A 27,988-nucleotide genomic window follows, 5' to 3' on the forward strand; every position below is an offset into this window, starting at 1 on the left:
GCCTAAATGTCGAATCTAGTTGTTCCATTCAGTCACCCAGGACGCAAACTGACCAATAACGTCCCTGCCTGTCAGACCAACCTGTGTTCTTGGTTAGAGGACGTCAACTCGGACCAATCACAGCTCCGCTACGGAATTCGCCATCGAGGACATTTTTGCGTCACCTTTTGCTCTGGTCGTCGGGCAGCCGTCAATGCGCCTGCGTGGCTGTGACAGACAGCGGATTAGCCAATGCAGTACACTGTTTGGGAGGCTGGGACTTCCTGAGCCCACCTCTTTGAGTGACAGATGGGTAGTGCAATAGTATTCTGCTTAGTGTGCGAGTCTAGATGATTGACAGCAAATTATCCAACGAGAGGCGGATACATGAATTTTTAACAAACTCGGCGATTCCACTAACCAATCCTAGTGTAGAAACAAGGCGGGATTCAGCGTTACCAAGGCAAGTCGAGTCCAGTATAAAGGCAATAACATGGTTTCCCAGTGGCTGTTTATGTTTACTTAAAGAACATCTCCGAAAAGGGCGTTTTAGAAGACACAGCTTTGATTTCTGTTTTAACTACAGTTTTTTTTGGACCTTAAGTTTTTTTATGTTAAGATTTACAAGGCCAGTGGCATGTAAATCTAATCACTAATGTGCCAGTCTCACAAATGGAAAGGGGGTTTCACTTTGGAAACGTGAGCATTTCCCTGGTGCTCCTCTTGTTGCTGAAAGCGCTTATCGGATTTGGGACTTCGCAAGCTCAGGGCTCCACCATCGGGAGGGTGCCGCTGTCCACAACCGGGGATTCAGGTTCGACCGCGGGGCAAGATGGTGCAGGAGTCATGAAGCGTGGCTTGGAGAACGTAGGCACCTCGGTCATTGGAGCAGACGTTACCGTGGAGGACGACGACAATGGGTCAGAGGCAGACGAATCACATGGAGAAAGTAACGGAAGCGTCAGAAAGACGAGGTAATTATAGAAACAGCTGCCAACTGATAGTAAGTAACTACACATTAATTATATCGCAACACCACTCTAGCGCCTACAAAATAAAGACGACCCCTAAAATAACAAACACACAAACTAGTAACGCCTCCCTCCCCCAATGTATTTGTAAAGTCATTTTAAACTTATTACTTTTTTTGTCAAGCGACACTTCTTGTTTAGTATTCCTCCGCCGAAGCGGCGCATTCCGAAGTTGCTGGGGAACTAGTTGTTTGTGTCCACTTTGCTCATAAACCTCGTTTTACTGCGTGTTATAATATGCAGCCTTACAAACGGTGCCAAGAAAATAATGCGACAGAAAGGTTAAGTGGAGTGTCACAGCGCAGAACAGGAAAATGAAGCGTTTGTGAGCGAGTTTGGCTTCGTGTCCGATAATGGACGCACACCGTAGCAGATGCGCTAATCCCCCGCTAACTAGAGCTAGCTGTTTTAATGTATTTATCTGGTGTCGGCAGTTTTAGGTAAGTTGCTAACATGTGGGTTACATGTCAGGGCAAAACGCGCCCCAGATAACTGACAGGAAAGTTTGGTGTACGACGAATAGCTTCTTCTTGCAGTTTATGGAGAAAGTGGCTTTTCTATAGTCTGTTGTTATTTTCCAACCGCGAAAGGGGAACACGTTATGAGCTGAAATGCCATGGTTGCTGGAACTTTTGATTCTCTCTGCGGAGAAATACAGGCAACTATGAGCACATGCGCTCTGCCGTCCTAAACCCGGTTGAGTTAATCCGAAAAGCGATCTGAAAGCAGCCCCAAGTTACATTGAATGGAATTTATGTTCCAAGTGAAGATGCAGCTGCTGCTTTCTTTGCAGATTTAAAATGCAAGATTCGTTTATTATAAAACGATAGAGCAGGATAACAGCGGTAACTGGTGACGTCCCCCTCCTGTCTGCAGATAATCTGCATCACATTTACATGCACCAGTCTGTTTATTATGCTCTTAACCGTTGAGTTGGACACTTTGCATAAAGCGTTTGTGTTGATCTTAGCGGTTTAAAGCTGTAGCAAAGTGGCCCCGGAGAAGATACATGTAAAAGTATGCAAAATGACAAGCTGTTGTTTGTTTGACAGAAGGAGCTCAGGTTTGCTACACCTTGCTGCTGCTGCTGTGGGAGGGAGGGGGGGGGGGGGGGGGGTGTCTCAGACGCACCTGAGACCATGCTGCATGTCAGTGCTTTAACCTCAGACATAAAATACAACTCTAACGTGTTTAGCGCAGTTACATTTTCACATAACACCTTGAAAAGGCATGCGGCACTGCTGAGAAAGTCCCCTGGATGCCGCCAGTGAAAAGTTTACAGTCTGACACAGACCACATGTTTACCCAGTCCTGTTAGATTACTGCTGCTGCTGCTGCCCAAAGTGAGATGCAGTTCTCGCTGCATCTCACAGTGGGGAGGGCATTGATTTTGTCTTCCTTGGTAAACAGTAGGTTTGACGCCCACCTTAGATGTTTGGCGCAGTGTGTTCCTTTTCTGTTCTTTCATCTTATTTTTACCTTTACAAGTCCATTACACCCACTTTTTGAGTGTAATATAGCTCCTTGAATCAGGATTATATCAGCACGCTTTCTTGCTTTAGGTATCCAAGGTCCTGAGGTCCTGTAATAAATTATTCCCTATGTATTATTCTGAATACGCTGTCTGTTTTCCTGAGGGAGTCATAACATCGAAAACCTTGTTAGAGTCGAACCTTTTGAAGATGCGCGGTGTCGTTTCATCACCTTAATGTTCGCGCTTGCTGCCATTGTATCTACTTGACAGCTGAAACGCAGCGTGCCGCCAATTTTCTGCCAACCTTTTTTACACCCCAGGCTCACTTTAAAGTTTTCTGACAAGACCCGAAGCACCGCGTGCTAGCCCTGGGTGTTCGAGGTGCTATATAAACAATGCTCTTTCACAGCAGGGGGCAACTCGGCATGCTGTGTAGTCTGTCCCGCCATACTCAAGTCAAGAGGTGTAGTTACTTGGTTGGGAAAAATGAAAGATTTCCCCAAATCTTTCAGAGTACTGCCGCACTCTTTTTTTTTTTACACCCTGCACAAAGCCACAGTTTTACCAGGGTAAACTCGTGGCACGAGGGCAACACAAAAGCTCCTGCCTGGCATCTGCCGTACAATATCAAGATGAACGTAATTAACAGGTAGAAGCAGAATATTCCCCTGCCAGCCACCTCAGCTGCTGCAGGAAAACTCCTGAGCGTTCACCCTGGTGCTGGTCACACCCTTCCACTGCTCGCTTTCTCCCTGCCGTGTCACACTCTCTACTTGCTTTCTGTTCGCTCTCTTACATATTTCCAGGCTTTTTCGCCACAAACTACCGGCTTTTTTCTTTTCTGTTTTTTTGTCACCTTATATAAATAAGTCTTTTGAGCAGTATGTTTAGAAGTTGTGGACTAATGGTCTCTCGACTTTAGTAGTTGTTGTTTGTAAGGTTTTGTTTTTCCAGGGTTACAGCGCAGCAAGCCCGACCACACCAGTCTCTCCTTTGCATTTATTCTCTTTGTCTCTCGCCCTTGAATTTAAGTCTCCCCCTGCTTCTTCTCTGACACCCCTTATCCTCACACACACGCTGCTTTTTAATGTCATCCCTTGAGTATACACTGCCGAGTGCTCCATTTGCATCTGTCCGCCTACAGAGTTGTTGCTGAACTTTAGAAATGTCACAAGAAACAAAAAAGAGTGATTTTTAGGTAGGTTTCTCTTGTAAAGGGGCTAATTTAACTAAAAAAATAAACAAATAAGAGGCGCCTTAAATGTCAGAAAACACATTTTCAGGAAGCGTGGAAATTGCCTGTTTTTAAAGGAAGTTGTTTGAAATGTGTTGCTTATATTTATAATAGCGACAGTGAACTTGTATTTGGTTAAAATGAATGTGAAACGGTGAAGTTGAACATCTCCCACCGTTAATTAGGTCAGCTTTTTGAAAACATTCTGCGACCTTTTGGGACTTTTACCTGCTTGACTTTCCAAGTCAAACAGACCCTGTGGCAGTAAGTGGCACCCTGTACTGCTCTGGATTTAACTACTCTTTCTACTTTTCAAGCATCCCAGTAACTTTAGTGCTTTGTTAAGAACATCATAACTCTCACATCTGGATCCCATTTTATATAAAGTATAATAGATCTCGAGTAAAGACCTGCTTTTCTTTTTGTTGTTGTTGTTTTCTTCTACTTCTGATTGAGATTTGGGAGTCGAGCACTTCAAAGGCAAACTCTTGAAAACCAGTCAGCGCTCAGATGTCAGCGTTTTTCAATTTCTGTCATTTATAAAAGCCCCTCCTTCCACTTCTCTATCCTGTAATCTATAAATATTGTAGATGTTTGCTTTGATCCGGCATTCAGCGTGCGACGAGCCTGCTGTTGTGTCGGCTGTCGCTTCACCTTTAACGCTTTCATCCTCGTGCCGTAAACGTCGCCCTGGAGACGTGGTGTTTACGTCTGTCTCGGCGCACGTATATGTGTACATATAGGATTTAACCCTTTAGTGTGTGTATATGTGCGAACCGTGTGTGTGTTTGCCCTGCCAAGTTTAAAGCCTCTGCCAGCAAGTGCTCCACGGGGCCCTTCAGCACCTTCGGGAGCACTTGGAGGTGAGAGGACAGCAGCTCTGTTTGAACGTGCTCCCCCGACTGCCCCCTCCCCGCCCCACCCACCCTCAGGGCCCCGTAGCTGCAACAGCTCTTCTGGGCCGCCGTGCTCGCAGGCTGGCTCCCACCAGCCTACTGCTTAGCAACAGCCAATCGGCCAAGCTGGGCGACTTGGCGGCCAATTGCGTCGTAGACGGGCTGGTGCTCAGAATTTGAGTTGACTGCACGGGTCTGGCTATAGTTAGGTAAAGGATGAAGTGAAGAGTTTTTATTTTTTTTCATTTTCCTCACATTGTATCTTTAGTCTGCTCTGTGTAACCAGGGAGCTGCTGAGTGCGTTTTAATAATAGACACTACTGTCCCCAAAAATAACAGGTCGCGATGAAGCTGATTGAACTCCATCACTGGAGAAGCTCGTAATTGATCGCTCAAAACTGGCTTCTTTAAACCCGGCACTTGTTTTCCTGCAGAGGTCTGAATATATAACTCCACTTACCAAGCTCACAGTGGCTTTAAACGAGCTTATATAAGATCTTTTTACCTGTTTTATCCTCATTGTCCGTTCCTTATGTAACCATGTTTTGTTTTTTAAGTGCTGTCTGGTGCTTTTTAATGCTGACCTTTAGAGTCTTTGTGTCTGACCTCCTGAATTTCTCTGCACTTGATGAACACAGTCCGAGATCATAGAAGATGCTCGCATGTACAGAGGTAGAAACTGTAAACAGTCTTTTGAACGTGTGACTGCTTGACAGCAGTGTTGTTCGAATCCGATTATCAGAATGAGTGAATTTATTAGGTCAGTGGCTATTTCGGTAAGTCGGCAGGACCCCCGTCTAGCAGCACTGCAGTATGGGTGGGGCAGAGGCAAAAAAAAAAAAGGTGCGATACTCTGAGAGAACGGGAGCGAGAAAAGGAGGGAGGGGAGGATGAAAACTCCAGAGTTGGCTGGTAGTTAGCAGGACCACGCTGTCTTGTTTTCACTCTCAACAGCTCCTCACTGCTTAGCAACAACGAATCACATCCGCGGATCGGAGCTGCGCCCCAGCCAATCGGGCGGCAGGAGCGTGGCGCCATAGAGTTTATATTTTACCACGTGTGAGGCTGGAGAGAAGAGCGCACTTCTGCAGGAGAGAAAAGAGGAGGAGAGAGATAGTGACACTTTTAAATGGGGTGTGTGTGTGTTTATGCTTGTACTAGAAGTTGTTTTTTTTTCTGTTAAAAAACCACACCCTGTGCTCTCTGTGCTGCACTCGCCATGCATGTATGGCCAACTATTCGCCACAGCTTTTCCACTTGAGGCCACTGAAGGCTTTCTCCTGCTGGGACAAAGACCTACAAACATGATCACTTGTTTATTTAGCAGGTCCAGGGACAGTTATGTAAACCTTCAGATCACATTAATCTGTGATTAAGCTCTGGTGTTATGTGACCTTTCATGAAAGATGTCACCTTAGGGTAAGTGGCATTTTGATGTCATGTCAAGCACATTTGCGACACCCTTTGCTGTCTCTTTTGAAGCGGCCAGCTCTGCTTGCATTGCCGTGGTAATCGACAATGTCATATTTAGAGCTTTTCTGTGGCGTTGCCCGTCAGACAGTGCACTGTTTAAAGGATTGCACATGACCCATTTTTTTTCCTTTCCTCCTGCTGGTGCAGCTGTGTTGGTATTGGGTGCGGCCGGCTCAGAGCTGCATCCATAACTTTCTCACCACGTGCTCCCCATGCTCTCATATTTTTTTTTTCTCTGCCTCTCAGTGGCTGTGAGTTCGGCTGAGCGGCAGCAGCGCGGCAGCAGAACTCCACAGCCCGGGCTGCTTTGCTGTTGCATGGTTACAAGCATCCGTGCTCCGCCATTGGCTCGAAGTCCGCAGAGCTCGCCACCCATTGGCTAAACGAGCAGGGAAAAACAGAGCTTCCATTGGCTGCCGGGACACGGCAGGCTTGCTGGGATTGGCCCGGTTCGGCGGTTCCTCGCATCCTTGGAGACTCAGCCTGTGTAAACATCCTGGTTGTTTCCTTCAATGGGAGTGTGTTTACCAGCAGCTCAGCTTTGCCGGTGTGAGCAGACTGAGGCCGAGCGTCTCTGAGGAGTAGAGTCTTGCGAGAGTGAGGCTAATTGGCTCCCTGCTCCGCCATACGCTCTGTGATTGAAGAAGCAGTCAGGACTATTATGACACTTTTGACAACATTACAGGCGAGGACACTAACAACCCCCAGTGTGTTGGCAGCCTCACAACACTCTCTTTCCCTTTTTTCTCCTTTTTTTTAAATTTTATTTTATTTTGCTCAGTCTCCATTCAAACATACTCTTCAGTGTCTCCACCGCCTGCGTCTGTCACAGCTGGCAGCAGCAGCCCCACAGGCTACATGTTATCCCTTTGGTGATGAGCAGTGCTGCAGCGTCTCAGGGCTCAGACGTGGAAAATAAATTGCCTCCAGCTCTAAATGATACAGTAGGGCTATTTGTTTTGTGTCACAGTTTTTGGTTAACTGCTATTTTCGTAGCTGCTCCCTCCCCCACAGCTCGTTTTCTCCATCTCTATCCTGGTACCTAAGTTGTAAAATTAAGTGCCTCCCCCAGCCCGCACCCTCAAATCTACTCATTCTTATCCTTTATCTGGAGTACAAAGAGTCCACAAAAGCCTTTGATCTCCCTCGCCGAGTGAAATTCTTATATCTCCTGATTACTCTTCTTCCATCTCTGAAGTTGAACTTGAGCGACTTCTTCATCACTTTCTACATTCACAGCATGACTCCGTGGTGGTGGGGGCGGGTCTGGCCGAGCGAAGGCCGCCGAAAGCTTCCGCCTTCTCAGAGACTCGACTGCTTAGCAACAACCAATCAGCCAAATATTTTTGGCAGGGTCTCGCAGCCAATTGAGAGAGTGAGAGCGGGCTTTAGCGCTCTGTTTTTATTGGTGGCTTGGAGGATTTAAAAAAAGAAAAGAAAAGAAAGAAAAGGAAAAAAAACAATGTTTTTCTCAGTACGCTACTCTTGAGCGCAAGTGGCGAAGCTGATAATGCTCGGAGCAGATTTGGGGGAGATAATCTTGGCTTCGATAGGCCTGAAAGACACATGGCCCATTACTGTTAAGTGATCTTATTTGCATTTTTATGCAGACTTGCAGTCTTGCTGCTCCACAGCGGCGCGTGCAGCTCCCCGTGAATGTGTCAGCGACTGCGGCGTAACAGAAGAGAAACCTTCCTAAAATTGATTTGCACTCTCAGAAACAATCAATTTGTAAGTTGTCCAAAAGCTTTAACATCCTCCAACATGCTCCTTCCCCTTCATGACTGAAGACTGTTCGATAGCAGAAATCAATAAGGCATTATGGCCAATCATTAGCAGTCTAAGTGATAGATGCAGTGGATGATGCTATTATTAAATGTACTCAAGCTAGTTGATAGATGTCACTGTGCATGTAAATGAACCAAACTGGATGTGACAGCGCAACACGGGAAAGTGAACACATAATATTGTAATATTGTATTCACTAGTTTCCCTCAGCAACTTCTGTCTAGTTGCCCTTGAGGGAGATGGTTGAAATCCCAGTGTGCTCTGGTGGCCAACAGAGGGAAGCTGCCTGGGTCCCAGCTGTGTGGATGTGAGAGCAGTGGGTTCTCAGAAACTGCATGTGTACACGGCAGACCCTCACCAGTTAAATAAAGCTAAATGCCCTGTTGACAGCAGCTCCTCGAGACGGATACAGATCAATAGCTGGGATGTTGCCCCCACCGGAGCTCTGGACATGATTGACAAGCAATGCGGCAGAAGACCTAAGAACCGAGTGGAGGGGTGGGGCGGGATGTCTCAATAATGTTTCAGTCAGGCTGTTACTAGGAAAATGAGAGGAAAAAGAAAACAGAGTTGTTATTAAATATTGCTGCGTTTGCACATCAATGGGGAATAAAAGTACTTTTATTATTATTTTTCTTACCTTAGATAAAGTAATTTGGTATAGCTATAGAGCTGGGGGATGATTACAATACTATCATAACAATAATTTATAAAATCTTCTCTCCTATTGGTGAAAGACTTTAGCCCCTTTTACATACTTGATAGATATGATAAACCACAACTGAAAATTCATGGTTTCACACAGTCACAGTGTGTGTGGTACATATGGTGATCATCCTCTGTAGTTAGTATGCCCCCCACCCCCCAAAAACTAAAACAAAGGGGTTTGTCATGGCACAGATGTGCTGTTAGCTGCTGTTGAAGGTCACCTTGATTCCTAAACAAGTGCAGACTAGAAAAGAGAAGACACCCCTTCACAGTTTGCCCTTTAGTGTCTTATCTGTGAAGGGGTTAGAACACCCCCCCCCCCCCCCCCCCCCACACACACACACACACTTATAGGACTGCATTAAAGGGCAACGTCGGCTTTAATGTCTTTTGAAATTTAAAATCAGCTCGCAGAGTGCTCATGAGTGCACAGACGAGCCTTAAGCAGTCTTTTCAACAGCGGTATACCGGCGCCCTTGTGTTGATGTGCGGTGATAGCTCTATGAACCCTCATTTGGAAAGTATTTCAAAGTATGTGTATGTTCTATCCACAGGTCTCTGGTAATCATCAGTACCCTGGATGGACGGATCTCTGCTTTAGATCCTCACAACCAGGGCAGGAAGCAGTGGGACCTAGATGTCGGTTCAGGTTCCTTAGTGTCCTCCAGCCTCAGCAAACCTGAGGTAAATCCATGTCTTTGTTTCCCTACTTTCTTTTCATTTCAGTGGAAAATAGGAGGAAAACTTAGCTTTAGTCTGACTAAATGCCACTGCAGGAATTAAAATTTAAATACCAGCCTTAAGGAATAAGCAAAGGTCAACTTAAGCCACTTACACAGGTTAAAACACCTTTGTTTGTGTTATTAATGTCTACTAAAAGATGATTTCCAAAATCTACATGTCAGGGGGAGGTTAAGGATGCAGTCTCATCTCTGTCTCTTCCTCAAAACAAACACTGTCCCTCCTGGCTCTCTCTCTCTGCAGACTCCAAGACTAGTAATTGAACTCTCTGCACTTTAAACAGTCAAGCAAGGGTTGTTGTTGCTTACATACATTTCATATGTACACACACACACACACACACACAGCGCAATAGACACCAGACATGCTTCACACCCCCGCGTAAATCTGAGAGTAGCTGATTCGCCTGGAGGATTAGCCTCTTTGTTGACTGTAGTAGTTTACACATACAAGCACAGCAAGACCCTCGCCTCTACATGTATACTGAAGCTTAAACCGCCCACACAGACGTGCTGAAAGTGAAGTGGAGCCCAGAGCGAGACCAGAGTGTTGCATGCTAGAAACATGCCCATGGTTCACTTTGATGTGGACTCGCTCTCTGCGAGAGTTTTGCCTCAGGGAAAAAGCCTCTGATACTAACAAGGGTCTGGGTGGCTGCTGAGATCAGTTTAATGTTAGTCTGCTGGTGCTGGTAGAGCATGTCTGAATGTAAGGAACTCTGACTGCTTCATTACTGAGGTAACAATAACAGAGCGATCCAGACGTAGTTCATTAAGTTTAAAACATTTCTGATATCCTGTTTTTCTAGGGGTCGCGTTGCAGTTTGCTGTAAATGTTTCCTAGAAATTTCTTTGATTATGTGGTGTATAGCACAGATATATATATGTATATATGTATTTATTCACCAAATGATAAAGGAAATACAACTGGTGTAACAGTGTGTATAAAATGAAAGTGTAAAATAAGCAGCTGCAGTCCCAAAATAGCAATTCAGAGTTACTCACTGTGGGAGACTTTCATTCAAATATTTAAGGACCTTTCATAATGAAGGGTGAAGTGATACTCAAGCATGTGTCATTCAGCCTGAAAAGTCTGAATGACACATGCTTAATTTTCTTTTTGGTTCCAGCTTTTAAAACTACAGCTGCTGACTTCATTGATTAGTAAAGCTACAATTAGAAGAAGGGAACTAATCACTGAAATCAGCTGCTATAATGCTGGGTTGCATTTCAAAGGCAGCCTTTAGACTCGAGCATCTCGTGGGCATGTGGTTGAAACGTGCCGTCTGTGAGATTTGGAAAATGAATCGAGCTTCATTACCATTTTCTTTCAAAATCTGGGATTCTTGCAAGTGTGGAGAACCTCTAGAGATTCTGTGATGCACATACAGTATGTACAGTATGCATAAGATAGCTTCTCCACCAGCGTCATCGGAATCAACCCTTTTAAATTTAAATGACTCGATGTCCTGCATGGTTCTCTGCACGCTGAGGAGAATCAATTTTTAAATTTAAATTTTAAATCGAAATTGTTTATTATTCACTTATAAAACTCAGAAACTGGCAAACTATGTAAAGAATGTTTTCCAGCTGGGTTGACGATGTATGATGTTAATTTGGTTTAACGTGTATTGTTTACAACATTAAATGAGTTGCGCAGTTACAAAGGCTTTTAGTTCTCTCATAAATGAATGCAAACTTTTCTAAATATAAAGAATTAAAAGCAGTTATACTCACTATAACAGTATGCTGACACTTCATAAGAAGTGTCATGAAATTCATGGGCATGCACACATGTAACATCCTCCTGTCATCTTCCAGTGTGCTTCTGTTGTGATGGAGTATGGTGTGTGTTTGTGTGCTTTCTTTTTTCACCTGTTGGCTTTCATTTGGCTGACGGAGCGGAACGAGGAGAGATGCCTGTCAGCTCTGAACTCGGTGACTTGCTGCGATGTGACGTCACTTGTTGTGATCTGTCGAGTGTGGGCTGTTTGTGTTTTTGTTTTGTTTTTCGTTTGTTTTTGTGTGTGTGTGTGTGTGTTGGTGTTGTTTGTTTTTTCTAATATACTTTCTAAGTTTTAATCCAGCCTTACCCTCTCTGTCCTTGTTTACCTGTGATTCCTCTCTCTCTTACCCTGGGGTGAGGGGGTGTGGGTGGGGGCAAAGGCAGGTGGGAAGCATTGCCAGTTGCTCCTGCAACCTCTATTTCCCCCCCCACCTGCCTGCCTGCTGAGCAGTAAGCAAGAATTTCGGTGGTGCTTGCCGGGTCCCTGAGACACCACTCTGCTCAGTGATCAGAGGCTGGGGGGTTGGGTCTCATGCTATACTATTGGCTGGCCTCCACACACCGGGCCGGAAACAACCAGTCGCCTGCTGCATCTTGTAGAGTGTGTCTTTTTTTTCTTTAAGTAATAAAATGAGGGACAGACCCACAAACAGCATTGTCTGCAGAAAAAGCAGCCATCACTTCAAAAAGCAAAGTTACCCCTGAGCTTAGAGGGGGGTTCAAGTGTGTGTGTGTGTGTGTGTGTGTGGGTGTGCGCACATTAGACAGTAGAGTCGGTGCCAATGTGGAGTGACTCACACAGGGGGGTGGGGGTGGGGCTAAAGGAATGAAGAAAGAAGAGGTTGGGTGATTAGGGAGGTGAGGTAATGCCTCAGAGCAGAGATGATGTCATCACATAATAGACACATGCTCACTCCAACACACACACACACACACACTCTCTCTGCTGGCATGCAGTGCGAATGAATGAATTGGGAGAATTTGACTGATTACAACACGGGGACAAATACTCGCAATAAATCTCCCAGAGCCGCCTTCCAGCTGCTCTGATTTAGTTTTGATTGTTTTGCTTCGTGTGTTTTATCTGAACCCGCGGTGTTAGCGTTTCTCTCGCGCGGTCGGTCTGCCACCTTGAAGTAGAGCAGTAGCCTCGTGGACCAAACATGGCATATTAGCGGTGGGTAAGAGGGGACACTGTTTGACAGGCTCACCGGAGCGTAGGCAGCAGCTTACACACAAACAATTGCGCACATTACGGCTCCCCACACTCCCCCCCCCACCCCCACCCTTAATCTGCCCCCCACGCCCCGGGGGTGGAATATGATGGTATGATCAGTGACATCAAATAATCATCAAGCACATTTGGATGAATGCCTTCATGAAGAAGTGGTTATATAAAGAAAAATGATAACTATAATTTGAGCGTGCACGCTGGAGGCTGGATGTTTCTTTTAGCCAGTAGATGAGTATCTTAAATAAGTGAATGGCTCTGGTCTCTCAGTAATGGTGCATATTTTTCCTGAATGAGTCTGTCTTATAGCTCTTTAAAGATTAATAAGCTCTTAAAATTCATAGTAAATGAGGCACAAAGAGAAGGAAAACGTTTGTGCTGAGAAGTCAGTTTTTTGGGGGTTTTTTTTAAGTTAACTCTTGAATATTTTATCACATCCTACAAATTAAATGCATTTAATCTAAGACCTTGTTATTTTAATAACCAATAGTTTGACTATAAAAGATACTGAAGCTCTCTCACAAAAATAGACCAGGGCAAACACAGCAGACAAAGACATGGGAACAAAACAGATTGTGGAGGTGGGATGTTCATAAGCATCACTTGATATCTTTATACTTTGGTGATCATACAGATTATAAAATTACTTTCCCATCCTTAAAGCTTTTTTTACTTTTCGAATAATCTAATTCCAACTGTAGAGCGACAGACTGTTATTTCAATCAAACATATTGTGAGTTATAGCGAGATCTCTGTAATCCTTATGGCTCAGATTTTAATTGGCAAATTTTCCTAACAAATATATATCAAGGTCGACTGAGTGGTGAGTAATACCATGAATCTCTGATAATGTTATGCGGGGCTGTTGCCAAAAACATCAAAATTTGTGACACTGCCAGCTGGTTTGTAGGAAGCTTCCCTTATCAACATCGTGTGTTCATCTAAATCTGAATATTTCCAAATTAAATAATGAAAGCGTATTTAAAAAAAAATTACAAATACATTAAAATGTACAGTTTCAGATCATTGTAGGCAGCATACCCCAGTAATAAAAAGAGAGCTGTTAGCAAAGTCACTTAGCTGTAAATACCTTAAGAACTCAGCTCAACTCGTCTTAATCGTTTAACTGCCAGCTTTAAGTGCCGTTCATCATTAGAGAGTTGTCAAAGTAAATCACACCACAAAACTCCTGATTCAGTTCAGTTTAATTTTATTTATATAGTGCCAAATCACAACAACCGTTGCCTCAATGCACTTTAGGTTATTAGACCAAGACCCTATAACACCTTACACCTAATACTGAGAAAACACTGAAAACCCCAACAATCAGATGGCCCCTATGAGCAAACCCTTTGGCGACAGTGGGAAAGAAAAACTCCCTTTTAGCAGGAAGGAACCTCTGGCAGCCAGAGATTAATAATAACAAATGATTAAATGTAGCATGGTGCATAAAGTGAGTGAAACACAAGGTGCACACTCAGTGATACCTGATAAAGGAACCCCGAAGGAGCTCTAAAGCTATACCACTTGAGATCTAATGATTTTTAAGCCCTGTTAAATATTAGTTAAATAAATAATTACATTTCTAAACAATAATTAGGCATCTCAGCTGGGTCCTTAAAGCTAAATTTACTGTGATAATGCAGAAAAAAATATGCTTAAGCACTTTTTAAAAAAGTTATTTACAAGTAAAAGCCACTGGAGAAAGTTTTACAATAAGTCTGAGATAATGATAATGTGATTGACTTTCAGTAATTTGCTGAGCTCGTGGTTTGTAGGACAGTCACTCAGAGTACATATGGGGACCGTGTTTCTGACTTAGAGGACATTGACAAGATGAACAGCTGAGATGAAGCTAACTGGGCTGGATCAGAGAGATGGATTAAACCATCGGGAGCAGGATGACTCATCCACGGCTATAAGAATACCCCCCACCCCCGGCTGTATAGCTCCTCAGTAGTACCAGTGTGGTGTGATGTGATGGTCAGATTGCTAACCCTTCCTCCTTTCACTTGCTAAATTTATCCCCATCTTGTGTCTAAACCAGCCCCTCCCTCTGAAAGAAAAGATGACATCACCGCTTCTCCTGCCTGTGCTCTCTAATAAATCAAACTGCCACACGTTGCTCCCCGCTGGCATTTTTCTTAATCCGCCACAAAGCTCTGACTTTTTTCGAGTCTGATAGGATTTCCGAAGCAAGGCTACTGACTGATTGGTTGCAGTTTTAACCTCAATAGCACCTGTTTAGCATCAACAAGGCCAAGAATTGGACCCAAAACTGCTGTTATGTCACTCGTGAGTTTGTTGATAGAAGTGAGTCACAAGTTGGACATCGAATGAAAAAGACTCTCTTTTGACAGCTAAATCTGCAGAGGTTAAATCAGGATTAGGCTCAGGGTTTTGGCAATGATGTCATCCTTGTTGAACCAGCACCTAATAGAGCGCGCGCGCGCGCGCACACACACACACACACACACACACACACACACACACACACACACACAGAGTTGAGGGTAGCACACTTTTATAAAGATTTGAGTTAATTACTCCGGCTTTGAGTTGTATAATGGTTCCACGTCTGTGGATTGAGTCCAAGCGTGTGGAGGCCGGAGCTGCTGCTGTGTGGGTGGATGTGTGTCGGCCAGCACTGTCTGTGTGGCAAAGTGTTTTTGTGTTTTTTAAGGATTGTCTTTTTAAGCTGGGAGAAAAGAAATAAAGAAATACATAAAAACTGCTAGTTTAAAACAGCCGTGTGTACGAAAGGAAAACTGCGTGGGCCAAAAAAACAACATTCCTAATGAATCATTTTGTTTTTAGTGATTTGTCTGTGTGGCATTGAAACACAATGTTAGAGGAGTGCTGGTAACTTATGCAGCAGCTCTAGAGCTTTTATAGTATTTGTAAAAAACAAACAAACACAATTTATACATATAAACCCAATGAATTTTTTTTTTTTAGTTTGTTTTATTGGTAGTGGCGTTTTGATAAATTGTCGCTCATTGTGGTTTTATACAGCTGCCACTTGTGGGGGCTCACAGGCAGTTATTTTGTTGCCAAACTCATAACAAATATAAACATTGTCCCAATTTTGATTAGCAACGCTGACCTGGCAATTTAGAGACTGAATTTAAGATGCTTATTTTAAAAAATATCAATATAAGTCATTGCCACATCTTTTCTGTTTTCAGAAGTTCCTTTTATTTTATTTAGAGCGGTCTTCTTCTAGAAACCAAAACTAACCTGACTCTGCGTTTTGTTTTTTTGTTTGTTTGTTTTTTGTTGTTGCAGGTGTTTGGCAATAAGATGGTAATACCTTCCCTGGATGGTGCCTTGTTTCAGTGGAACCGGGACAGAGAGAGCATGGAGGCAGTGCCTTTCAGCGTCGAGTCCCTGCTGGAGTCGTCATATCGCATTGGAGAGGACACAGTCCTGGTCGGGGGGAAATCCCTCACCACCTATGGCCTGGGGGCCTACAGTGGCAAGGTCTGTGAAACAATTTCAAGAACAACCTGATAGGACAGGTTAACACGTGTCAAATCTATTAGCATACTAACCAGTCCGGCGCAGTAGGATAACCGACTTTTGTAATTTCCCCCCTGTTGCTTTCCTCAGCTTCGGTACATCTGCTCTGCGGGGGGCTGCAGTCGCTGGGAAGAGGACGAGGTGGAGACCGAAGATGTGCTCCTGCTGCAGAGGACTCAGAAGACTGTGCGAGCCATCAGGCCTCGATCGGGGATGGAGAAGTGAGTCAATCAAAGCTAATTCACAGAGCAGCTACTGACGTTGTTTTTATTAACAAAGTTGGCTATAAAGTCACTAACAGTAGTGAACAACAAGCAGTAGTAAGTAGAAGGAAACCACAGGGTAACATGAAAGACCAGAAACGTATAAGGCAGGGATTTTTATTTAAATCATGCATCTTCGCTGTTTGTGCAAGGTGGAACTTTAGTGTCGGAAACTTTGAGCTGAAACTCGTTCCGGAGATGCAGCCTGGAATTAACTTCCTGGAGGGCGAACTAGCAAATGGTGACAGCTGGAAGGAGAGTCAGTGGGTCATCGCTGATGAGCCAACAGAGAAACGGCAGGCCGAGAACCACCAGAATCAAAACCAGCATTTGGACCTAGTTATCAAAGTGTCTGTTCCTGATTGGAAGGTCATGGCTTTCAGCACCGGGCCTGATGCACAGCTGGTCTGGGAACATCAGGTTAGATGCTTAAAATAAATCCTCTGGTCACTTATTTATTAGCGAGTTTTAGTGCTTTAATGGAGTTCAGTGCTTCATGACTTTGACTGTGGAGCTCATTAAAGTATTTCTACTCATTCTCACGTGTGTCGTGTAGTTCTGCACTCCCATCGCCTCAGCTTGGCTGGTGGGGGGTGGTAAAGTTACGCCAATCAGCCTGTTCGACGACACCACCTACAGCAGCCAGTCCAAAACAGAGGAAGACGAGGAAGACGAAGATCCAGAGAAAGCGCGGGAATCTGCAGAGTCCAGTGTTTACCTAGGTAACTTCTTACACATGTATACAGACGCTTCACTATTCCTGTAAGGGTTAGGAACCAGTGATTGTGGATAACCGTGTTGACTGTTGGGGTTTTTTTTTAGGGATGTTTCAGGGGCAGCTCTACCTTCAGTCATCGGTAAAAATCACGGAAAAATTTCCCTCCAAAGCCATCGGTTCAGAGAAGGACATAATTCCACTACCCACTGTCAAATGGAAGCCTCTAATACGTAAGTTTGCAGCACCAAAGGGACTAAATTCATGATTACATGCAGAGTCAGGGCAGAACGGCCAAAGCCCATCTTTAAGAACAAAGTTACACCATGTTCCAAGAAGTATTTGATGTCACGTGGACACAATCTATCACCATGCTCCCTGTAGCCCAAAGCTTTGCCCTTCATTCTTCATCGTCCAAAACCTTTTATTCCATATTGATCAGTCTTTCTTGTGAGATACAAGAAGTTATTCATCTTGTCCTTGATGCAGATTCTCCATCTCGGACACCAGCTCTGGTCGGCTCTGATGAATTCGACAAGTGTCTAAATAACGACAAGTTCTCCCACGACGAATACAGCAATGGAGCCTTGTCCATCCTCCAGTATCCATACGGTAAGAGTTTAATTGTGCAATGTTACTCCGTACGCACATTCTAGCTGTTAAAGTTGAAATGATTTGAAGTGGACTGAAGGATTTTTGCTTCTTCTTGCTCCAGACAATGGCTACTACTTCCCCTACAGCAAGCGTTACCGAGAGAAGCGTGACACCGCCATAAGTCTCATAAATGGAAACGGGGCAGGAGGTGAGAATCGAAGAAGAAAGGATCCCGTGCTGCTATTACCCTGGTGGAAGGAGATTCTGGGCACCATCATCTTTTGCATTGCCACCACCACTTACATTGTACGCAAGTTTTTCCACCCTCCTGCTCCTGTGGCCTACGTGAGGGTAAGAGCCAAGACACAGTCCGCAACATTAATGCCGCACCGACGGTGCCTACTGGTCATTATGTTTGCCGTGTAATGTTTGTAACATTTTAGATCTTTTGTCTCAATTTTTTTCACAATTACTGTTGCAATAATGAGCTGGTATGGATGACAAAATGATTTCTTCATCAGGAAACATCCATGTTCTTCCACTTATCTAGTTCAGGGTTCCCAGGGGCTGGAGGATGGATAGCTTGATTGCTTAAAAAGTTAGTTTCAAACAAAAACTGGATACTGTTAGTTTTACTGTGTGATCAGAAAGTGTTCAGACTTCCTTATGAAATCTAAAAAAGATTATCTTCCCTTTTAATTTCTCTGAATCACTGTATGTTTATTGAGGTAGACTTGTGGAAATTCATTTCGTTGGATGTCAGATACCTTGCTGTCTAATAGGCTCACAAATGCAAAAAGCCAGTCATTAGTTTGAAAGAAAAGCCTGCTGAGCTGATGGACAGCTTTGTGTCATCACACAGATCTGGGAAATGCTGCAATGCAGTTTCAGCTGGATTAAAGATCCCAAGAGGAATATTTAAAAGGATAAAAAAATAAGCAGTGGGGGAGAAGAGCCTTGGTAAAAGAGTTCATGGAGAAATTGAAGGTCACTTTGTCTGAACTCCAGTGATCCTATGTGAAAATGTGAGAAAAATCAGAAGGACAATCATCACTGCAGCACTCCACCAATCAGGATTTTTTTAATGATTGTTGGAGTGCTGCAGTGAGTGGCAGGGATTTTGTCATGGTGGAAAGACACAAGATTGAAAATGTGACTGACCTCAATTCTGTCAATCTGAACCAGTTCATCAACAGTAGCACAGCAGGTAAACCCAGTGGTGGCAGCAATGTGCTTCACGGCTGTTTTTCTGCAGAAATGACAGGAAAACTAAAGCTAAACTGTGCAAAGGGCAGCGATACTTTCAAGAAAGAAAACTAGTTTTGCTTTAGTGGGGCCTCGTACCTGACTTGAAACTCGCCTTTAAACAGAACAGTGATCCTAAACTTGCAGTCAACATCATTGATTACTCTATGAATGTTTCTCTGCCAGGCCTGATTTGATCCCAGTCGAACTTTTAACACCTGAACCCAGCTGTTCACTCACGATCCCCATCCATGCCATCCGAAAGCAAGAAACAGGGTCTAGTGTCTATGTGGGATACTTCTTTTTGTTTTCATGTTTATAGGGGTTAGCTGTATACATTTCCACCTTCTTTTTCTTGCGACTGTTAAATCTTTAAGTGTTTCTTGCCCAATACGCCACAAACAAGGTAAACTTGTTGTTTGTTTGTTGTTTGTCGTGTTTGTAACGTGTCGTTTTTGTCATCCTCCTGTCCCTAAAAGCAACGGAAAGAGTCGGAGACACAGTGCCAGACAGACAGCAAGTTTGACCTTGAAGTTGTGGAATCCAAAGAGCCGGTTGCCATGGAGACCCGTTCCAGCGAATATGTATCCAGGTAAGGCGCACCGTTAAACAAAACGTGTCCCGTGTCAAAAATATTTGCAATGATTCGGGAGAACTTCACTTAGCAATGTGCCGGGAGTGCTCTGTACAGTTCAGTCAGATGCCAGCATCACTTTTTCAAGGTGTAGCTACAGATTCGGCTCTGTTACCATGGTGACCAGTGGTCTTCCAACCTGCCTTGATAGGACAAGGCAGAGATGGGCGATATGAATCGTAGTAGTTCATGATTGGGTAACTCAGCTGTTTGGCATCAAATGAAAATGGCCTCGGTCCCCTCAGACCGCACCCTACAACAGCAGCATCTGCCTCAGGGTCAGAGTGTCGTTTTACATCACTGTCAGGACATTGTCAGAATTTCTAAATATGATCAGGAGCCGTAATTTATGGGCTGCCGCTGCCCTCCCGCAGTGTGATCGATGAGGGTTTTTGCGTGTTTACATCTGTGAGCCTCACCCTCCTGGAACAGAAGTGAAAACTGATTTTAATCTGCAAATTTCTGTCCTCTTGGTGTCACCACTTGCACATTCTCTTCTTTTTGATCCACCCGAAAATGACAAACACCCCACCCCACCCCCTCCCCTTCCTTCAAAGCTGCTGCTGCTTCTGCAGTCCATGCAAATCACTTTTGCCGAACAACTTTCCTTAAATAAAACCGGCGGCTGTTGCAGCAGCTGCGGCGGGCATGAGTCAGGATCATTAGGAGGCAGATTGGGATCAGGAACCTTGAATCGCATGCTGCCCACACACATCCTAATAAGAGCCTTTTAATCCCCCTGAGCAAACCGAGCAGGGATGTTTTGACAGGGTGGAGGGGATGGAGTCGGTGTGCGCCTGTGTCTTACGCAGCAGTAAACACAATGATTTTGCATAAAAAGAACTTTATAATGATCCTTGCTGGAACTGTTTGACGTGCCAAACCGTGAGATACATGTAATATGCAACACTGTGACAGCTGTTGCTTTAGTTTAAAGGCAAGCTATGCTTGCTTTTGAAAACTTCTGCAACTGCAAATAATGTCTTCTCTTTAAGAGATTAAGTGGGAAGTAAACCTGCCAGAAAGTCATAAAGTTTAAAGTTTCTCTTTGGTTTGTAGAAATGTATTTTTGCTGACCTTAAAGTGGAGTGTGGCCAAGGCAGTGAAAAAACAAAGCACTTATCTTACACACTGGTTGTAATTCCCTCTCTGATAATTGGGATTTATAATTTAAAAGGCCTCCTTCTTGGTCTTTTTTAAATGATCAGAGATCCAGGTGATAATTTTAAAGCACTTGGAGGGCCGCGAGTCGTCTTTCCACACTGCTAACCATAGTGTCTCTCCTCAGGTACCTGACAGACTTTGAGCCAGTGCAGTGCCTCGGCCGCGGGGGGTTTGGCGTCGTGTTTGAAGCCCGCAACAAAGTGGACGACTGCAACTACGCCATCAAAAGAATCCGCTTGCCCAATAGGTAGCGCATCTCTCGCTAGGCTGCGCCAGACTTCCTTAGCTGGAGGCTATTAGCTCTTCCTTTATCTCTGTTTTCTCTAAAGCTGTTAAACTGAGTTATGTAAGCAGCAGCCCACTGGTCTAAACACAGAAACCCATGCAGAGGAAGCTGACATTTCAGAACAAATATTATCTGTGCGCTATAATTTATGCTGACAAGCATGGGTAATAAATGTTTAGCTGCAGTAGCTCTGTGTGTTTTTCTTTTAGTCCTGTTGTTCACTGATGCAACAAAGCTCAGATGTTAGTCTCTCACACAGTCTGTTCCAGCCGGGACTGTTCCACCTGCATTGCCTGTTCACTTTAAAAAGAATGGGGAGCCATTGTTGTTGTACCTTTTTAGTCATCAGCAGAGGCACCGTGGTTGCCACAGTGTGTTACATGCCATGGCTCCTTCCCCTCCCCGCCCCGATTGCTGAAACACTATCTGAACATGCACACTGGGTTTGCTTTACACAATCTTTGCCTGGTTCTACATAAATAAGCAAAAGTGGCATTATAGTTTGATCCTCGTGTGAAAGGGGCTAATTATTTTCAGGCCTGCTGTGCTTATTCAACCTTTGGTGGAGACTTGTGGCTTATTACAACCTCAGTGGGGTTTTTTTTTTTTTTTCATTTTTTCGTTTTTCTGTCGTTCAGGGAGCTGGCCCGGGAGAAGGTGATGCGAGAGGTGAAGGCTTTAGCAAAGCTGGAGCACCCGGGGATCATTCGCTACTTCAACGCCTGGCAAGAGAGCCCTCCTGAGGGCTGGCAGGAGGAAATGGACCAGAGGTGGCTGAAAGATGCAAGGTGAGCCAGATGTTTTTAAACCTTTTGTAGCTCAGCTGGCCGAACCAGCGTGCAGACATCCAATGAAAATCTAGCTGTCCCCTCTGGAATCATTAATTAGTGACATTTGTGACAAATGGTGCACCACACATCTTTATCCCACTTGGCTAATTTGATTCACAGATGTTAAAATGCCACGGGATAAAAAAATCTTGTGCGCATTAAAATTGAGTATTTAAAATTTAATTTGATGTCTGCTGTGTGCTGCTTTTAATTGCTTTGGTGGATATGTATTGATTAGAACCATGTCCCCGTGCACTACACATGTAATATTACTACTGTGCTGTTTTTACAGCTCACATGACAAAAATCTGAAAGAACTACATTGAAAGCACCTTCTGCCTGTTGTTCATGAGTCCTTATTTAACTGCTGAAATGATTGGCACACATCTTCTGTTTGTCTTGCATCAATATTGGGAGAAACAACAATCCTTTTTCTCTTTCAGTACCACTGACTGGCCAATGAGCTTCCTCGATCACATGGAGGCTCTGTCAGTCAAAGTACCCGTGTCCAGCTCAGTGTCCCCTGTCCTCAACCCTCAAGGAGATGCTCATGAAGCATCAGCCAAAGATCATGTGCTGTTTTCCAGCAGCACAGGCAGCATTGTGGGCTTTGGCACCAACCTGTCCTTCCCCCCGCTGCTGGGCCACGACAGCCTAATGTCTGAGAGGGACAGCCAGGCCGACCCTGACGCGTCAGACACCCCCCACTCGTTCGAGCTCTGCCCTCCCCGCGGTCCCAGTGACTGCACTTCCTCTTCCTTTGATATTGTGTTCGAGGATTCGGGCTGCGATCGAGATGCCGACGCAGACACGGACTCTGCCTCTGGCCCAGCCAGTCCTGGCACGGTGACGGAGAAGAACAGTTCGTCCTCGTCACACACCAGACGACAGGAATCTGTCCCCCCCGTCTCTTCCTCTCCTCCTCGGCCAACCTCGCTCGCCCTGGCTCTCCCCACAACACCTCCAAATCCGCGGGTTCAACCGTCACCTAAGGTTTGTGAATAGTTTTGGGTTCTTGTTTTTTTTTTTTTTTTTTTTTTTAACAATATATCCACTGTTTTTAAGAGTGCAGTGTGAAATTGTAATGTGGTGAATCCTCTCGCCCCGTCTCCAGGTCTACCTGTACATCCAGATGCAGCTCTGTCGGAAGGAGAACCTGAAGGACTGGATGGCTCAGCGCTGCCTGCTGGAGCAAAGGGAGCACAACCAGTGTCTGGACATCTTCTTGCAGATTGCAGAAGCTGTCGACTTCCTGCACAGCAAGGGGCTTATGCACAGGGACCTCAAGGTGAACATGTACACATTGTCTGTGCGTGTGTGACCATCTAAATTCTGCAGCTTCAGTTAAGGAAGAAAAACTTTCCTTCAGACTTGACTGGATTAGAGTGTTGTGTGTTACTGTGTTTGTTTTATGGGCAGCATGTGAAGTAGAGCTTTGTAAACCACTCTGCTGTCGTCGTTCTTTGTGTGGTGCGCGTGATGTAACCTGTAACTGCTGATCCTGCAGCCCTCCAACATCTTCTTCACCATGGACGACGTAGTGAAAGTGGGAGACTTCGGCCTGGTGACGGCAATGGACCAGGAGGAAGATGAAGATGAACCGAGCGCCCTCACGCCTGCCCCACTCCTCACCCGCCACACGGGCCAGGTCGGCACCAAACTCTACATGAGCCCAGAGCAGGTGAGGAAGCGCCGTTCATTAAAGAAAAAAAACAACAACATTTAGTTCTTGGTTTCCTGCTTCTGCAGTCAAGACTAATTATGTGCTTTCCTTTTTGTCCTTGCAGCTCTCTGGAAACTCCTACTCTCATAAAGTGGATATATACTCTCTGGGTCTGATCCTGTTTGAGTTGCTGTATCCTTTCAGGACTCAGATGGAGAGAGTGAGGGTGAGTCAGAAAACACATATCCTTATAAACCTGGCTTATTATTACTTTATTTTAGGATCTGTAAAAGGGTTGTGAATTACATTGTAATTAGGTTTCCTTAACAACCAAGAGATTAATATTATTGTAGGATTAATTTGTATTTAACATGATCTAAAACTGGTTTGAGTTCCTTTGCAAATTGTGCATATTTGCTGTCTGGATCCTGTTAAACATCTCAACATCCAAAAACAATTTTGAGCTTAAAAAATAATGAAAAACATTTACTGTTCATCTTATTTACTTGTTCTTACTGAGCTGCAGCGCCTATGAAGGTTTGAATAAAATGTGTTGTGGAACTTTTGAAAAACGTAAGAAATGATTCAATGACCGGATGATTCGGATTGAAATGAAATGATCTCATTTTGGCTTCAGTAAGAAGCCCAGCTGGCCAATTGTGTGTAAGCTAGTGAGGCCGTTTATCTTCCTGCCTCCTACAATGTCATTATGTGTTGAGAAATCAAGAATTCACGATTGCTGATTATTGTTATTTCTCTCGTCGTTGCCGTTTGTTTATGTGTTGGCTTTACCCACGAGTGCTCACGTGAGGCATGCACAGGCAGTTTCTTAGTAGCCATGAAGTCTTTGTCTCAGCAACAAAGGACCTGGTAAGCCATTAGCACAGCTCGGCTCACAGGTGTTTACATCCTTTCTTCCAGACACTGACAGAAGTGAGAGTCCTGCGCTTCCCAGAGGTTTTCTCCAAAAACAATGTTCAGGAGGTGAGTTGTTATCTGCTGCCACCTAGTGGCTGTAAATATGCACTGCATCTGAGCCAGAAATGTAAGATATACAGGATTGGGAGGTTTCTTCTCATCAGTGGTGCCAGCAGGACTCCAATTCATAATTTGAGCTCTCTATAATAATATTAGGAGCCCTAACTCTAACTTTAGCAGTGCTTCATTTTCAAAAGCCTAAAAAAGATTCTGTTGTCTGAGCTTATTTGCTTCCAAACACATAAAAGTTACTTTTGTCTAATTCCTTATTCACAAGGGGTCGCAACAGCGGGTCGCTCCCCATGTTTGATTTGGGAGATTTTCACGCTGGATGCCCTTTCCTGACGCAACCCCCAAAGGATGACATCAGCAAAATCCAACACAGCCAGAGTGTCTATTAAGTGCCAGAAATGTTGGCAAATTAATTCGAAACAATCCAGCTTGCAATACATTTGCATCATAACAGAGGAAGCTGTCAAAATTAATCAACGAAAGAATCCAAGGGAATGTTGTTACAAGTGTTTAAGTGAAAGTCTTCTGTATGCACAATCCATGCAGGATTATAGCTTCTGTTGCCGCTAGCGCTTATAATGAAGTCAGTCACAGATTTAAATAGACTATAAAATAAATGAAAATCCGTTTGCACACTGAAAAGTTAAAAGCAGCATGACTCATTTGCTGATTTATATTAATACTCGAATTACAATTAGAATGACTTATTTAATCAAATACACAGATGAGCATTTTTTTTTAATTACCGCTCTGTATTAAGCATGGGACTGACCACCGAACTACAAACTGAGGCTGTAATTTGTTGTTTGTGTGGTCCTATGATCTTGTTTACCTGTTTTCTTTGTAATTGGATTAACATAATCCCAGAGCATAAGCTGTGATTCTCTGACACTGGAAATTACTTCTTACCTGAGTATCTCACTGTGCTAGTAGTAGTTCTGAGCCGTAGTATTTAAGTTGTTGTTGTTGTTGTTGTTGTTTTTTAATTATTTAATTTAGTATTGTATTATTCTAATGTTTTTATAAGCAAAGCAGTTGAAGAAATGGATGATAATGTTATCTGACAGATTTTTACTGTCTGTTTCCTCCCTGTTTAGCTGGCCATGGTCCACAGCATGCTGTCACCGAACCCCAACAAGCGTCCCGAGGCGGCTGATATCACAGGGATGCCCCTCTTCCAGGAGCTCGAGCTGCCTTGCCGATTGGCCGTGAGGCAGCGCTCCCGCACTTACAGCGCCTCTTCGATGGGCCGCCCCTCACGCCAGACATCAACTAACTGAAAACCTTACAACATGTGACCCCCACCCCCACCTTGTGGTCTGCCACCCTACTGAAACCCCTCGGTGCCCTGCCATCCCATTGCGCTTCGGACACAATCACATTGAACACTAAGAACAGCAGATGTGCTGGATGGCGTCGCGCTCTCTTTACGGTAGTGAGGCACACATCCTGCACAGCTACGTTTCTTAGTAAATACACATGCCGTTACATTTTGTTGCCTAGGCTTCCAATTTTAATCTTGCTTACAAATGAAGGGATATTTTAAAAGCGACAGCCGTTCCGTAACGTTCACTGCCAGGCTTGGCTCGAGTGGTACTTAGTACTTGCGAATAATTATCAGTGGCTATTTTAAAACAGCCCTGATTACCTGACGGGCAGCGTTTACTGTATCCAGACAGCTCGGAGTAGACTCGGCTTGTGATTTATTTCGCAGTGTTTACCTGTGATTATCCTAAAGCGTTGCCGTTCTCCTGACTCTGACATGGCACACGTGCTAAGAACATGCTGCTTCCTCCCAACGTTCAGCCAGTGTTCACTCACTCACACTACACCTCAGGTATCAAAACCAAGAGGACACTCCAAAGGGGCCTTTGATGCTTGATCATCCTATCTACTAGTGATTTGTACTGGTCACTAGTACGAGCACTAATTGGTGTTCTGACACCCAACATGCCTGATACGGGAGACCAAAAAAAAGAGACCACTTTTTTTTTTCCCTGTTTTTGTTTTGTTTTTTTAATGCGAGAAGGTGATGTGTTGCATAGAAAGAGTTTATGAGTCCTTTCCATCAGATATGACTTGCCTTTAGAAAGGGCCTTTGGCCCCTTCTGAATGAATGCTGAGCCTGTGGCTCTTGTCCTTTTGTATGTACCTGTTAGGAAAAAGAAGGGGTGAATGTGAGTTTATCTGTGTAAATTCTACACAATGACTCTGAGGTGCTCAATCATTTTCTAACACCTCCTCTTTGCTCTCTGTACAGAACTGAAGAGAAAACCCTGTTTATATGCTTTTCTTTGTAATTCCTAAGACCAATCTTGTACATATTGTTGCTTGTAAATGGCTTTTTCATTAAGCTACTGTAAGATAGTGTGATATACTGTGAGAGAGGAAACAAAGAGGAGACGATCTCTGATAGCTGAATGTTACTGCGTGACCTCCAGAGACGAGATGATGGTGGTTGCCTCTTTGAAATTATTCTCAGTGTTTGTTTTCACACGTTAGGGGACCCAAGTGGAAGGGGTTTGCCGGAGGAGAATCTGCATGAACCAGAGTGCCATTTGAAAGTCAGTTAAGTGTACTTTTCTTCGACGGATAACTCGCCTCACGTTTTTGGAATTGTGCTACTGTGCTCCGACCCCATCCAGCTGGTGTTCCCAGTGAAGCACAAAAACACAAATACTGAGGTCTGCAGCCCTCCTGTGATGCAGAAAAATAGCATTTAGCTAATAAGTCGATACTGTCGATACCCCTCTACACTGTGTACTGGGGGACCTGGACCTGATGTTGGTTATGTGATCCACATTTTTTTTTTATGTGCATTAGAAGTGCTGAATCACATGACCCATTTGTAACTACACACACTCACTAATTGTAACATGCTTTCAATGATTGTACTTTTTTAAGGCTCTTGTCTTTTTCTTTTTAAAGCACAGTTTTTTGATTATCTTCAGGGTTTTTGATTACTGTAAAATCCTGACTGTTACAGGAAGTCATAGTGATGTTTGCTCATCCATCCACTCGGCTCACTGAAGACAAGCCATTCATGTCCAAATCCAATTCTCTCGACGATGATTAAAACGAACTGTAAACCTACCACGACAGAGGTGGAAATTGCTTTAAGGACTGTATAAAGAAGGTGTTCTTTCGTCACACCTTTTGTAGACTAAATGTTTCATATCTGATTCAGACATTTGATTCAGGGCAAATTCTTCTAGCGGAGAAAACGTTTCGTCCCCTGTTTTAATTCCAGAGTGAACTGTGATTATTCATGGACAAGGATGGGGACTGTAATCACCTACAGCAGGAGATGGCTTGTCATCTTTATACCATTAATACTGAAAACAGCATTATAGAGTATTGTCAGAGGTTCTGCGCTTTTCCCTCTTTTCTGTCAATCCAAGAAAATGTGATTACAGTGTAGGTCTTCTCTCGCGCTTTGTTAAATCGTGTTTCTCCTCCTTCCACTCCAGGCGTCCGGATGGTTTCGTTGAAAAGTCAGACCCTTCTCCTCAGCGTCTGATCTCTCCTCCTAGACATGTAGTTGCGTGTTCTTGTGCACAACTCCCATGTTAAATTGTAAATATGTTCATTTGCTTTATTTATGTTTTTGATGCCGTGATCAATCCTTTTGGGGTTGGTGTTATTACGAATGCGCTTCATTCGATGGAGTGCATTGGAATATGATGACTTCTTAAAAGTCTAAATTTAATAAACTGTTCTATACCGTTTGTAAAGTTTTGTG

General features: G+C 44.1%; 1 protein-coding gene across 2 annotated transcripts; it reads left to right on the plus strand.

Moving 5' to 3' along the window:
• The first annotated feature begins 28 nt into the window (after positions 1-28).
• eif2ak3 (eukaryotic translation initiation factor 2-alpha kinase 3) lies at positions 29-27,974 on the plus strand. Of its 2 annotated transcripts, none has more exons than XM_086273852.1 (18): positions 29-953; positions 9,138-9,267; positions 15,629-15,823; positions 15,953-16,083; positions 16,278-16,545; positions 16,682-16,847; positions 16,948-17,073; positions 17,330-17,452; positions 17,556-17,785; positions 19,159-19,271; positions 20,602-20,724; positions 21,402-21,551; positions 22,037-22,586; positions 22,708-22,881; positions 23,101-23,274; positions 23,381-23,482; positions 24,178-24,240; positions 25,344-27,974. In XM_086273852.1, the coding sequence occupies exons 1-18, from the start codon at positions 652-654 to the stop codon at positions 25,524-25,526; spliced, it is 3,303 nt and encodes a 1,100-aa protein (XP_086129978.1). In that variant the 5' UTR covers positions 29-651; the 3' UTR covers positions 25,527-27,974. The 2 variants fall into 2 exon arrangements, with proteins under 2 accessions (XP_086129978.1, XP_086129979.1); XM_086273853.1 differs by lacking the exon at positions 29-953 and adding an exon at positions 1,220-1,450.
• The last annotated feature ends 14 nt before the right edge of the window (positions 27,975-27,988 follow it).

This window comes from Aulonocara sp. 'chitande type north' Nkhata Bay, linkage group LG19 (genome assembly GCF_057382095.1).
Source record: "Aulonocara sp. 'chitande type north' Nkhata Bay isolate Kocher_YH1m ecotype deep benthic linkage group LG19, A_spYH_male_GT1.1, whole genome shotgun sequence".
NCBI classification, from domain to species: domain Eukaryota; kingdom Metazoa; phylum Chordata; class Actinopteri; order Cichliformes; family Cichlidae; genus Aulonocara; species Aulonocara sp. 'chitande type north' Nkhata Bay.

Bases quoted from the DNA above. Each gene is read 5' to 3' on its own strand.
- eif2ak3 (XM_086273852.1), top strand. From the start codon at position 652: ATGGAAAGGGGGTTTCACTTTGGAAACGTGAGCATTTCCCTGGTGCTC. The intron at 954-9,137 runs GTAATTATAGAA...TTCTATCCACAG, and splicing joins GGAAGCGTCAGAAAGACGAG to GTCTCTGGTAATCATCAGTA. The intron at 16,084-16,277 runs GTGAGTCAATCA...TGTTTGTGCAAG, and splicing joins CCTCGATCGGGGATGGAGAA to GTGGAACTTTAGTGTCGGAA.